The 13,846-nt window shown below is 48.7% G+C and overlaps 1 protein-coding gene across 7 annotated transcripts in view; it reads left to right on the top strand.

Annotated features, from left to right (window-relative positions):
• Positions 1–1,148: 1,148 nt before the first annotated feature.
• Positions 1,149–13,846, top strand: part of PAX7 (paired box 7) — a 147,479-nt gene continuing 134,781 nt past the window's right edge. Inside the window, exons 1-4 of one of the 7 annotated variants that reach the window (XM_024217301.3) lie at positions 1,149–1,672; positions 3,734–3,969; positions 4,893–5,019; positions 6,438–6,566. In XM_024217301.3, the coding sequence (XP_024073069.1) occupies positions 1,588–1,672; positions 3,734–3,969; positions 4,893–5,019; positions 6,438–6,566 (577 nt within the window). In that variant the 5' untranslated portion in view covers positions 1,149–1,587. Of the gene's footprint in view, positions 1,673–3,733; positions 3,970–4,889; positions 5,020–6,431; positions 6,567–13,846 lie in introns of all 7 variants that reach the window. The other 6 variants (XM_024217299.3, XM_024217300.3, XM_024217297.3 and 3 more) reach the window with 6 other exon arrangements.

The following is a 13,846-nucleotide window of genomic DNA, read 5'->3' as shown; positions in this document are numbered from 1 at the left end:
GCCAAGCGAAGGTGCGTGGGGCTGGGTTCATAGACCACGGCGTGATCTTTGCCCGGATCCTTAGGAGAGGTTTTTACACAACTTCCCTTGGCCTCCTCCCACTCCACCTGGCTACTGACTTTGCTCTTCCCCGCATTTGACTCCTGGGTTACCCCTCCCCCCCACCAAAAATACCCCCAGATCGGTGTGGAGGGTCTCCTAAGAAAAGAGAGAAACGTGTCCCCAGGTCTGGAGAGGAGCAGTCGGGATTTCCACGGTCCAGGCGCTTGGGGGGGGAGGGATAAAACAGGAGAAAGCCCCCATACAAACGTGAATAGGGTTTCAATGGCAGCGAAGGAAACTCGTAAAGAAGCAGGGGAAGGGGGTTGTAGCGTTTGGCTGTGAAGGCGTCAAGGGTGGTTTATATCCACACATACAAAGCGGTTGCGTTCGGGTCTGCCATTTATTCCCACCAGGCACATTCGCACTGGACCCATCTCTCTGCTCCCCGCCTTTGGGGGAGGTTAATTTTCAACCTGCTTCGGGGAGAAGTTTGGTCGGCGGATTCAAACAAGTGACAGAGAGAGAGAGAGAGATCCCCTAAAGCGGGTCAGCTGGGGAGGCGCGGGCGCACTGGAGGCTGGGGAGAAGGGTTCCTTGGGTTATGGGTTTCTTGGGTCCTTAGTCATGGCAAAACCTCCCCTGATGGATTGAGAAAGGGGGCAGGCCGGGGGCTCTGGGCTGCCCTTCGGGGGGATAACGCTGGCGCGTAAAGATTCCTTCAGCTGAAGCCCCGTGCGCTGGGGAGGGAAGTTGTCTACCCCCGGGAGATACTTTCCCAAAGTTTTCTCACCCCCCTCCCCCCCCCCCCCCCCCCCCCCCCCCAGCCTTCCCTGCAAACGAGGCCAAGCCTAGGACTGAATTCCCAACCCCAACCCCTATATATGCCTGTGCGTTTGGAAGCGGCTTTCTGCTATTGGTCCCTCCGCCCCACAGCAGTGCCGCTTCCCCTGTTCGTGAATAAAAGAAAGACGCTGGAGCCTATCACAGCTCACTTGGGGCGCTCTCTCTTCCTACCCAATGCGCCAAAGTTAGGCGCTTTAACTTCCAAACCTTCCAGCTGACATAACCCCCCCCTCCTCCCCATCACCCTCCTCTCCCGAAAACAACCATCCCCTAAGCGATCACCAACTGCCACACACACACACACACACACAACAACAACAACACAATAAAACAGAAGGGGGGGGGAATCAGTCCCCCAGAAGCCCGGCCCAGCACTGAGACCACTTGGGATGTGGCCGCTTCCCCCTCTAGTCTGTGTGTCACATTCCTGAAGAGCGTAAGCTCAGTCCAGCTGAGCCACATCGCTGAAACTTTAAGAAGAATTTCTGGGGAGGGGGGGTGATTTCCCCCCCCACTTTCCCTGTCGGAGCCAAAGATTTCCCCGTTGTTTGTGAAGGAGAGTCCTGCGCCTTCCAGGAGGGAGAAGACAGAGCCGGCTGCTGCCGCTCGCGGGACTTCGCTTCGCTCAGCCCAGAAAAGGGGGTGGCCTGGCTTTGATTTGTGTGTCTGTTTGAAACCCAACCGCTCCAGACTGACTCCGGAATGGCAACTTTACCAGGGACCGTTCCCAGAATGATGCGCCCCGCGCCGGGACAGAACTACCCCCGCACGGGCTTTCCTTTGGAAGGTAGGTCTTTATGGGTATTTTAAATGACTCCTTTCTAAAGAGCCGATCGCTGTGTGGGGACAGCTCCCTCCCAGCCAGGGCCATAATGCAGCATTAGCGTCCAGGGGGAGGTAAACGTGCCGCGGACGGTGTGATCCCCAGCTAATTACCCTGTAACTTTCAACCCTCATAGAGTTTGGGGGGCAGATCTCCTCATTTGATTTTCCGAGGCAGCCGGTAGTGATTCTTTGCCGGCTAATTGACTTGAGCTAGCGTGGGGTGGTTTTTTTCCCCCCACCCATGCCGGTTTGTCTCTCCAAATCTCACCCCCTTTAGACGGACACTCTTCCGAGCTTCTCCCCAAACTTTGTGTTTCGTTCCCGAACTGGGTCGCTTCAAACTTCCGAAGCGGCTTCCCAAGAACCGGAGACCGTAGCCAGCCCGGGCTCAAGGGAGGGGAGGTCACTGCTCAGGGCTGAGATGGGCCCATTTGCAACTGCCGCCCAATGTTTGGGGGCTTTTTAGCTCCCGAGAGGCCCCCGAAGCTGTCAGACGATGTGTCAGTCCCCCCACCTCGCAGCTGCCTTCAGTTCTCGATGTATCTGCCTTTGCACTGTGTGTATGTCTACACATTACCTTTTCTTTCTCACCCGCCTGCTGGCTGTTTAGCAGGGGCGAATTCAGAGTGGGACCCCTCTCCCCGCATTTATTAAACCAGAGACGCACAGGCAAGCCGTGATCAAGTAGCCAAACTCAAAGCGATGGAAACCCACGCAGGCTGCAAAACACACAAGCTAGGGGGATTTGCTCAAGTGCTTTTCTGTAGCAAATGAAGTAAAGCAGACGGCCAGGGAAAGGATCAAAGGATTACAACAATATTTGCACAACATGCCTGGGAATAATGAAAAGAGAGCGCGGCCGGTGATTTTTAGTACCTCTTGAATGTAAAATTGGCCACTCGAGTGTTCTCTGTGGCTAATGATATAGCCAGCGAGTGCTGGCCGAGGGACTTTGAATTAGTAGTGCATGCTTCTTATTAAATCGGGAGGCGATTTCTGTTCTTTGCAAAGAGAAACTCGGCCCTATCGCCCCCTCCCCACCATCACCTCTTCGCAAATTATGCAGCTGAGTTCTTCGGTGTTTTCGAGACTGTGAAATTGTATTAATCTGCAAGATATACATTGCCAGATATTAAACAAATGGGGGGGGGGTATCAGACCGGGATTAGAAAGCCTGCCGCCCCCATGGCCCTGAAAGAAAATGCTGCCGACTTTGTCTTAGGATCTTGTACCCCTGTTCTTCTTAGGATCTTGTGACGGATGCGGGCTCCCTGCAAGGTATTCCCGGTTAAAACGGGGCCACCGCAAAGAACCAACATTGTGCTGGCACCGTTCGCTGTTAAAATATGAAGACGGTTCCCATCGCATTGCTTCCTAGAAATTAACAAAAAGATCCTCCTCCTTTTCCCCCAGATAGACATAAAGCAAAGAAAGAAGCAGGGGTTTTTTTACGAGGTCATTTTAGCAGTGTGGGGGTTTTTTTTAATGCGCTTTTCTGTGGTATGGATCAGGCACTAAAAAAGCGAAAGGGAACTTTGGATCAAAACCGTTTTAAACACCTTTCTAGGTTCGTCGGTTTGCAATAGCATTTAAAATACGGGGACCAACAGCCATGTAACGGTGATAACACACTGGTCGTTTTGGGGAGGAGAAGGGTGATCTTTATGGCTCGATAGAAAAACGGGCACTTATTTTCTTCAGAAGACATCGAACTCGATAGGCGAATATTGCATTCGCTGTCGATTATGTGGCTATATAGAGGAAAATACAAAGAGACACAGGTGGCAGATGGACATATATGGGTGCAGATGAAAATACAGACACAGATCTATAGAGACAGAGAGGGGGGGAAAGATTTAGAGAAAGGAATCGAGAGAGATCTACAGCCACCCAAAGAAGCACAGGCGATGTAGAGACAAATAGAAGCACGTGTAGCTAGGAGGGAGAGAGGGGGGTACATAGGCACAGAGAGGGTCTAGCTGTCAGTGTGCCCCTGACCCAACTTTTCTCCTCTGATTTCTAGTGTCGACTCCTCTGGGCCAGGGCCGAGTGAACCAGCTCGGGGGGGTGTTCATTAATGGGCGACCTTTGCCAAACCATATCCGCCACAAGATAGTGGAGATGGCCCACCACGGCATCCGCCCCTGCGTGATCTCCCGGCAGCTGCGAGTCTCCCATGGCTGCGTCTCCAAAATCCTTTGCCGGTATCAGGAGACCGGCTCCATCCGCCCCGGAGCCATCGGAGGGAGCAAACCCAGGGTGAGTGCAAAGCCAAGCAAAGGCAGCTCCGGCCAGGGCAGCTCTGTTGAAGCCAATGGGAAAATACCCCCCCCCTCCATCCTCCTCCCATTGGCTTCAACGGCAGCAGGATCCGGCCCTCCCTGTTCAGCGCTCCCCAGGTGGAGCCCAATTCCCTCAAGCAGCATCGCTTAGGAGCAGCCTTCTCGGATGGGCCCATCGGTATCAACACACGGCTGCGTTCGCCACGCAATTCCCACCAACTCCGATTTCCAATGCACTGAACGCACCCACTCTCCCATCGGTGCCTGGGCCTCCAAACTGAGCGCAAGAAGCCAAGAGGCGCCCCCCGCTTAAAATGCATTGTTTGGATGAAATGTATCTTCAGGGGCGGGGGGTGGGAGATGGGGAGAGAAGCGGTGCGGGGTGGAAGGCAATGAATACATTAGAATGATTGTCCACATGCAACAAGTGGGGCACACTCCAGCATTTGCTTCGGTTCCCGGTGCCTCCCGGGGGGAGCCCGTTTGCATTTCAGGGATGCTTTACACGGGGTCAATCGGGGTGTGGTGTGGATGTGAGTCTAGATCTCCCCTAAATATCTCCCCGGCCCCCCTCCGGATACTCGATCTACACACACCATGAATCGACCCTTGTCAATTTCAAGCGAAGAGCTTGGGACAAAAGAATCTTTGGCATCAAGTTGTTTCTTGGGGGGGGGGGTAATATAGGCAGATTTAACCACCACCCCCCCTTTACTTGGAATGAAATATCTTCCTTGTTAGACCAGAATAGTGACCTCGATGGGAAATCTGAGTCTAGGAAAGTCTATGGTTCTTCTTTAAATTAAAAGTGATTTTCCCCCTCTCTCCCACCCCACCTCTCCGTTCTCTGCACGTACGCACCCCCTCCCCGCCACTGATCTCCATTGATCCCAAAAGCAGGTTGCCACTCCCGACGTGGAAAAGAAAATCGAAGAATACAAGAGAGAGAATCCGGGGATGTTTAGCTGGGAAATCCGAGACAGACTCCTGAAAGATGGGCACTGTGACAGGAGCACTGTTCCCTCAGGTGAGAAGGCAGCTTGGCAAGAAATACACACCCAGAGAGAAAAAAACACCCAGATAGAAATAGATCTAGGGACATGATTATCTGCAGCCACCACAAACTGACACCCAGCCTGTATCCAAAGGCTACAAAACAGCCTCTCAGCCGCTGCGTCCAAAAAAAGAAGTGATGTAAAAAAAAAAATCCTAAAGGTTCCCTAGAAAGGAACCTAGAAAGCAGGAAAGTGCACATTTAAATTCTCTCCGCAAACAAACAAATCATGGACCAAGGCAAACATTAAACCCGTGGTTGAAAGGAGACCAAGTTTAGGACACTGTTGAGACTTTGCCTGTTCCATCCCACAGCAAAGGAGCCGCACAGAGTCTAAAAGGGGGTGGACAGGGAGCACCCACCAGCATCCTGGGATTTCTCTCAATCGCCCCTGGGTGGGTTTCTGAGTTGCTCGGGGGAAGAACGATTTTCTCCCCTCGATGATGTCCAGGGCTGATGGGGGAGGAAGCGTCTTTCCATTCAGTTTATAATAAATTAGCAAAGGTTTGGGGGCACCAAGGGCTCTCCCGTCTCCCCAGGACAAACCCGCTCCCGACGCCCAAACTTCCCTCCGGGGAAGTTGCTCAAAAGCAAGAGTGTCAAGGAAACCAGCAGTGGGCCCGATTCTGAACCCCCGCTACCTACACCCCCATCAATCTCCCCTTGACTCCAGGGAGGGAAAGCAAAGGGGAAGGGGATGCCGTGTATGTATTTGTGTTCTCGAGAGTGGGAGCGTGGGTGGGGTACGTGGGTATTTCCGTGTGGGCACCTCTGAATGTGGGTGCCTGTGATTTGCACGTGTGTGTGATAAGTGTGCATTTGTGTCTGTGTGATGGGACAGAGGTAAGTGCATGTGGGTGTGTGATACATGCCTATTAGCGTGTGTGTAATTACCTGCATGCGTGTGTTTGCACATCGGTGAGTGCTAAGTGTGCATTCGTGTTAACGCGGGTGTCGGCGTCGAAGCTTGTGACTTGAGGTGTGCACGTCTGTGCCCGGTGTGTTTGTGCAAGGAGAGTGCGTGAAACGCGTGGGAATTTGTGTGTGTCGGTGTCTATTCCTGAGTGGGTGTGCAGATTATGTTCGTGTGTAAATTGGTGACTGTGTATTTTTATGCTAGTGTCTATTTCGGAGTCTCTGTGTGTGTGTTTTTTCTGGGGATATTTATGTGTTTGTGTCTGCAAGTTTATGGCTATGTGTGCATAGAAGTGTGTGTGTGCGTGTCTGTGTGTGTGTGTAGTTTGTGTTCCTGGCATGTGTTTGCCGACCCGCTGCATTCTTTTGCTTTTCTTCTTGCTCAACTTTGGAAGCCTTGGCGGGTTGTCTCGCTTCGCCCCCTTTTCCAAACCAGCTTATACTTGCGTTTTTGTCTTTGACTGTCCGAGGTTTAGTGAGTTCGATTAGCCGGGTGCTAAGAATCAAGTTCGGGAAGAAAGAGGAAGAAGAGGAGTGTGACAAGAAGGAGGAAGACGGGGAGAAAAAGGCGAAGCACAGCATAGACGGCATTTTGGGCGACAAAGGTAACTCGACGGGCAGCCAGACCTGAGCTCCCCCGCCTGTATTCAGCGACACTTGCTTAATATTGGCACTCGGTTGCCTGCTGGGTTTGCCCTGGGCCCGATCTTGCTGGCACTGGAGTTCGGGGCAAAATTCGGTGAAGCAGGCCGACCCCTGCAACAGCAAATGTCTGCAAACTTTGCCCTTCTCCACCTCTTCCTAGTGATTAAGCGTTTCAGAAATCGACACTCATGTCAAAAGTTAATGGCTATATAAGAAAGTGCTTTAGAGGCGCGTTGGGGCAAGGGATACCCCCTTCTTCCCCCACATCCTTTTTTTTTTACTCCCATCACCCCAGTGTTTAAAAAAAATAGGACACAAGCTGTGCCCAGGGCCCTTTCTAAAAGGTCGAAGAGGAAAGCAGAGAAAGGCCTTAATGAAATTGTACATAGATGGGCGCTTGGAATGGGGCGCGCGTGGGGTATTAATGGGGTACCTGTATCACATTCTGCCCTCTCCCCGAGCCATCTGAGATGCCGGAAAAGAGATGTTGGGATTTTCCTTGCAGTCACTGTGGATCAATTATTTATAGAGAAGGGAGGGAGGGGCTGGGGGGGAGAGGAATCAGAGATTCCTAAATGAATTTGTTAAACAGATTTTTCTCCTGCTATCTAAGTGGTCCCCTGAAACTCTGGCTGACAGTTGAGCGATTTGGGCAATCAATATCAATTAGAGAGACTGGGATATGTTCTGCTTTGGGGCACCAGCAAAAGCACCGTTGCTAACCAGAGAGAGACCGATTTGGGGTGACGGTGCTCAGATGAGCAGTAGTAAGAAATTTTCCCTTTTAAAAAAAATCTGCTGTGATTGAGGAAAGGCTTCTTAGCCCATTTGGTGTGCGGGGTGGGAAAAGCATTTGAAATGTTTGCTGAAATCTCCCGTCTACAATCTCCTCTCGCGGGTTTGGGTCAGAAGAACACTGGAGCAAACTGGAAACTTTGATAAACACCAGTTCTTGTGCCCAGGGCAATTGTAGGGGAGAAGGAAGATAAGTTTGCAGAATCCAAATGTTTGCAGCTAAGCCGTTTCTAGATTTTGATTCCAAACGGTTCTGGGACCAAAAAAATGTTTGCAGCTAAACCGTTTCTAGATTTTGATTCCAAACGGTTCTGGGACCCCTCCCCCCCAAAAAAAGTCAATGCAAATGCATGAAACAAGCATGAGAAAGGCTATAAAATAAACAGCATGAACTGGATGTTGGGTAAATAAAAAGTTTGAGAGAGGAATGTCGTGTCTGCATTTCAATCTGTGTTTCTTTCCCACTTACAATGATCTTGATGGAAGGACGCGGGTCCTTTTTCACTGAAGGGAAAAGGAAAAGATCCGGTTTGGGATTTTCCGATCAGGATATTTTGGGCTTCTAAATCATAACTAGACCCTAACTCACTGGGGTGGGGGCGAGAACCCCCTGTCTTTATTTGAAGGGGAATCCGTTCTTTTCTCGAGCTAGGGATCTCACCAGCTTTCTGAGAGGAAAGGTGACCATTTAGGAAAACCTTCGAAAGGATTTCGATCGTTTTCTATGAACTAGGTAGAAAGCTGAAAAAATGGCAACTTCTGAAGCGTTCTGGTTTTTGGTTGGTCTTTTTTTAATCAGTTGGTTTGGTTTGGTTTCTGGTTTGGTTTGAAGAGATTGCGGTTTCTTCGGACGATTTGCAGTAATATTAGTGACAGAATTTAGGGCCAGAGGGGAAAAAATAGCTAATTTCTGTCACAGACGCCTCCAAAAATTGTGTGCGGGAAGGGATCACTCCGGCAATCTTTTTCACCAGCTGTAACATTTCCCCGAGCGGAGACAATGCGAGTGACTTGGAATATCGAAATCCAGCGATTTTGTTTTGAAAGAGGGAGGGTAAAATTGGGAAGAAAAAGCTTCCAAGTGTCACGATCAAACATTACTCCAAGTTTGAAATAAAGGTGCACAAAAGGGGGTGCTTTAAGGATCCGATCCTCTTCCCCCACCCCCCAACCTTGAAGATGAATTTCACTTACAAAGACCTTCAAGTCTATTGAAGCTTTATAAGCAAAAGATTCCTGGCCACAAAAGCAAACAGTTTTTTTTTTTTTAAATCTAGGCTGCCTTAAAAAAATGGAGTAAAGGGTGAGTGGGGGGGGGAGAGCGTTGTCCATTCTCATTCAAAATTCTGCAAGGAGGAGAAAAAGTTTGGACAAAGGGCCAAGGAGGGGAAGAAAAGGAGATAAATTATTCAAAACTCCCTGCTGTTAGATAGTTTTGTAATATTATAGGACCGTCTGTTGGAAAAAGGCGAGCCGTTGGACGCTGCAAAATGTTTCGTGTGATTTGGAAGGAGCCAATGCTCATTTGCAAATCAGTCCTATTGTGTCTCCGATTTTATTCCCCCCCTTACGATATTTTTTTTAAGATTTTAGTTTGAGCTTATTGCTTGAAAAAAATAAAGAAATGCGCTCGTGAGAAAGCTGCAAACATATTTTCCCCTAAAAAAGAACAGGGGTACTTTTTTGCGGATACTGACTAACACGGCTGCTACTCTGAAACCTGTCATATTTTCCCCTGTCCCCCCCCCAAAAAAATAAGAATAAAGGGCAAACATAGCTGTCAGCTTCTTTCCCCTGTTACTAAGACGTAAATTAATTTCAATAAGCAAATAAATATACATTTTTCCCCATGATCAAAGAAAACTGATCCCCGCTTTATTTATGGGGGGAAAGCCCGGTCCATTTTCAAGCAAGGGCGAATTTGGGAACAGCTCGGGATTTTAAATGACAACACCCCCCCCCCAAACAAAGTTCCCAGGCCGTTTGTTCCACTGCTAGCTATTCAGAGCCCCCACCATTTGTAGGAGGCCTCTGCGTGCGCGTTTTGGAACCCCTGTTTGTTTTCAGCAGCTGATCGGATGCATTTAACCTGCCCTCCCCAATCTTTAGAGCGACGGGAGGCGAGGTTTTTTTTTTCTTTAAACAGATGCAAAATCTCACCGCAATCTAGACGTCTTTGGTTGAAGTACGAAGAAGTTTTCAATGGCCCCAATTAAAGTAACTAATAGCACACTTCAGAGAGAGGGAGAGGCTTCCAGTCTGTCTCAATTTTAATAATCTTTAGAGATCTCACCTCGACTTAACCAAAATTGTAACTTTTTTTTTAACGACTGACAACCTCTTGGCACTTGGTAGTTTCCAAGCACAAGCACAAAAGGCTCTGGTCTTTATTAAAAAAAATGCGAGGGGGGGGGGGAAAGGAGGAACAAGAAGAGACAGGGGAGAGGGGGGGCAGAGAACTTTGTTTGGGGGCTTTTTCCTCGTGACAAATGCCTTTGCTCTATTTGTGGACGCTCCTCGCAGGGAGCCGGAGGAAGACAGCCCTAAATGCTCTCCCTTTTTCAGTGTTAAAGAAAGATTCCACCCTGCGCCTGTTTCTTTCTATCATCTGCTTGGCATTTAATAATGTTAAGACTTATTAGAGCTGGTAATGAAAACTGTGGCCGCTGAATAGGGAGCTGTGTTGGAGAGGGGTGTAATAGCTCCCAGGCATGCTAAGAAATGTATTTATCCGCAATCAGTGCTCACTCTCTGAGTTCCAAGCACAAACGCTAAGTTGAAGGGTTTTAAGACAGATTAAATTGAGCCTTTATTTCTCTGCACTTTCATCTTTAAACGGCTCACTCCAGCTAGCCCTGGGCGTATATTCATGAGGCTTCACTACTTCTTCTTCTTCTTTTTAGCCTGGTTAAAAACCGAGTTGTTGTTAGTTGTTGTTGTTGTTATTGATTGTTGTTATTGGGGTGCATTAGGGAGTGTCACGTGGTCCTGCAAATTCTCGCCCTGCAGAACGTGGGTGATGCGGATCGTGCGGGCTGGGGTGAGGATGCGTGTGGACAGCTTAGCGCGCGGGGAAGATGCCCCGTGTTTAATGAAGAAGGGCGGGGAGGGGGCAAGGCCTCATGCAAACGAGCAAATGGTATTAATTGCAACCAGGCGCGGGCATCGGATTGCTCTACAATCAATGGAAATAGGAGTGAAGGGGGTAGGGGCCGGCTCGCTCGAGGAATGGATGCGTTTATTGTATGGGGAGATGATCTGGGTGCAGCATTTAGATATAAAAGGCATGTAAAGAACGGACTAGGTGACGATCAATTCCTTATATGCGTGGCGTATAGGGACACATCTTCCCCATGCTATAATCTCGTCAGTTTCACACGCGAGCGCTTCATCTGCATCGTCTGCAAGGGCAAAATGCATGTGTGATCAATTTTTCAGACCCTGAGCAATATATTTATATACATATATATTCATCATATAGATGTGTGTGTATAAAACGAGGCTACTGTACTGAGGGAAGGAGACCTGTGTGAAAGATTTAATTATATAATTAAGCAGGCATAAGAAATTGACCAGGTTACAGTCAGAGGAGTATAGGGGAAGATGATTTCTCTGTGCGTATGTGTTCACACACCGCGAGAGATCCTGGGTGTTTGCCTATTTCCCCATCCTGTAACCTGGTCGATTTCTTCCAAGTGTCTGTGTGTGGCACAGGGTTGCACAAATGGATCAATACCAACATTTTGCTATGGCAAAAGATCCCGACACAACTATCTGGGTTCCCGTATCAGTATTGCTTCGGTGAGGTGTGGGAAGGGGGGGGAGGGTTGTGAAAAGAAGAATGGCAGAAAACGGGAAGGAACCATGTACAGGTGTGAACGGGAGTAAGGGACGGGGTGGGGGGGTGGAGAAAAGGTGTGGGTATTTAGACACTTCCAGCTCAAGGTGGTAACAATTTAATTTCGCAGCAGCAATCGCTGCTAATAAGGAAGCTGTTTTGATTGTGTGTACAAGGACCTGCCAAATTTAATTAGGCTCCGGGGGAGTGAATGAATGAGGAGAAAGAGGGGACTCCTTCCCCCTCGCCCCCACCCTCTTTCTCGGCAACATTTTTTTGCTGGCACACCTGGAAAGCGGGATTGTTTCCCCGGGTCGGAGTTGGGGAGGGGAGGGGTCTCAGGCGGTTTATCAGCCAGCAATCTGCCTTGATTTAAAACCAACAAGCGCCTTCTCTGTAAATGTGTGTTTAGAAGGGAAAGGGAACAGACACTTCATCAAATCAAGGGATTACCTAAGGTTGGCAATCTAATCAAACAGAGACCAGGCGGGATTTGTGAGTATTCGCAGTGAGATCAGCTCTAATAATGGGGGGCAGGAGAGAGATAGGATGGTGTCAGGCAATTCATTGGCTTTAGGCTCAGTTATTCTGTGCATATTTCAGGAGGAGAGAGAGAGAGGGGGAAAAAAAACCCAGGGAGCGAAGGAGGGGGGAGACTATGTGTGAGCACACACAGAGCTTACATGTCACAAAAAAAGGCTGAGACAAATGAAGTACAACAATAAACACCGATAACAATTACAAAGGCAAACAGTGGCTTTGGGGAACAAGTAGCTGCAGAACCTGGTCTACATAAACAAAGTAGGCAAATGTTTGCAAGATAAACTCCTTCCTAAATCGAGTGTGACGGGAAGGAGAGAAGAGAGGCGGCGAGATAAGGTTGGAGGGGGAATACACGAGTATAATCTAATACAAGACACTTTTAAAAAAACAAACTTAAGACAAGGATGCCGGAGAGGGAAGGGGGGGGGGGACTCACTTCTACAGCAGGAAGAGGAATAATATAAGGAAGATGATTATAATCCAGCATTTTGGAGGAGAGGGGGAAGCATGGATTTCATTATAGACCAGGAAAAATATGAAGCAGGTAGTTCTGATCCATGATTTGGGGTGGGGATGGGGTTAGGTTCAATGATAAACCAGGGAAAGGAAAGACAATAGAAGGAATCGGTATTTATAACCCACGGATTTTTGTTTGTATGGGTGGGTGGGTGGATACATTCAATTATAGGACAGGAAGAATCGAAGGCACATACATCTGACCTAGAACTGTGTGTGTGCATTGTTAGCAAGCCCCTGGACCCAAAATACGTTTCCAGAAAGAGTTGAGGGCTGTGACGGGGTTTATGAGAGAGCTCTATAGGGATCTATCTAAACGAGAATGGTAAATAAGAGAGTGGAGATGTCTGCAGTGTGGTTAAAGGAATTTAGATATTTACCAGTTTGAAATAAGCCTGGGTATAAAAAAAAGAGAGAGGGAGAGAAAAGATGAGACGGGAGAATACTTCAAACGAATTCATCATCTGGAGTGATGCAGGGGAGATTTAGAGACAGTATTGGGAAGTTATTTAGATATTAATAACATATTTTCCTGAGGCGTCAGGAGTGCCTCCATACGCACTTTTTTCCTCGCAGCTATTTGGCTGGGTGAAATATGGGAGACCCAAATGTTGGGAAGAGATAACACAATCAGCCTAGCCCTGGTCCTGTGACTGCATCATAGCATTAAACCCGGATTAACCTCCCCTTTCCCCTCACCCCCCCCCCCCAGCTTTCCAAATTTTTCAGTGGAATTTACATGGCAGGATTTTAAAGCACATATATCACTACCCTTAAAGCTGTACAGTACTTACTTGAGCATTAGGGTAAGGGGGGGAGGGTGTTGCTGAAAATTACCTTTGTTACACATGAAATAAGCAAATAAGGGACCCTCTTGAGACCTGAACTTTTGAGATATTATAGACGGGCTATTCTCCCTTGCTTAAAGAAAGAAAGAAAAAGAAATTTCAATCAGTCGCTACATATGCCCCCAATGGGTTTTGCTTTGTCATTTTAATCTGAACTGCGCTATGATCTAGGCTCTGGATTGGATTTGGCGGGGGTGGGGTCAGGGCTATCAGTGCTTCCTAATAGTGTGTGATATTGACTAGGAGTGATATTGACTAGGAGACTTTAGTCTTCATTCTAGCTGCCCTCCCCGCTCTGGGAGGGAGGGAGGGGCGACCATTACAAAGAAGAGAGAGATTGTGACCCTGAATCCCAACCCAAACTGACGCTCCAGGCCTTTCCCTGAAAGTTCAACTGCAAGGCTTGGGTGCATCAGGGAAGAGATCTTCAAGTCTGGGTGTCCCAGATGCTTGGGATTTTCTGGGCGCGCTTGATAAAATATCCCACCTGGCCAGAGGAAACTAACTAGCAAAGAGTGAGGGGAGGACAGGTGTCTTAGCTAGACGCTCCGGGGCTGATCAGTACACGGGGGGGAGATCCGGTATGTCACGCAGTGGGTTGCAGAAGCAGCGAGGTTTTGTCTTTATTTTTATTACGAATCATAATTGTCACCGTTTGGTGGCTGCAAACAATCAACCTGTGCCTGCCTGCCTCGCCTCC

Source organism: Terrapene carolina, unplaced genomic scaffold, assembly GCF_002925995.2.
Source record: "Terrapene carolina triunguis isolate 2854851 unplaced genomic scaffold, T_m_triunguis-2.0 Scaffold714, whole genome shotgun sequence".
Classification (NCBI taxonomy): domain Eukaryota; kingdom Metazoa; phylum Chordata; order Testudines; family Emydidae; genus Terrapene; species Terrapene triunguis.
The sequence above is the reverse complement of the archived record's forward strand: the minus strand, read 5'-3'. Positions and strand labels throughout refer to the sequence as shown.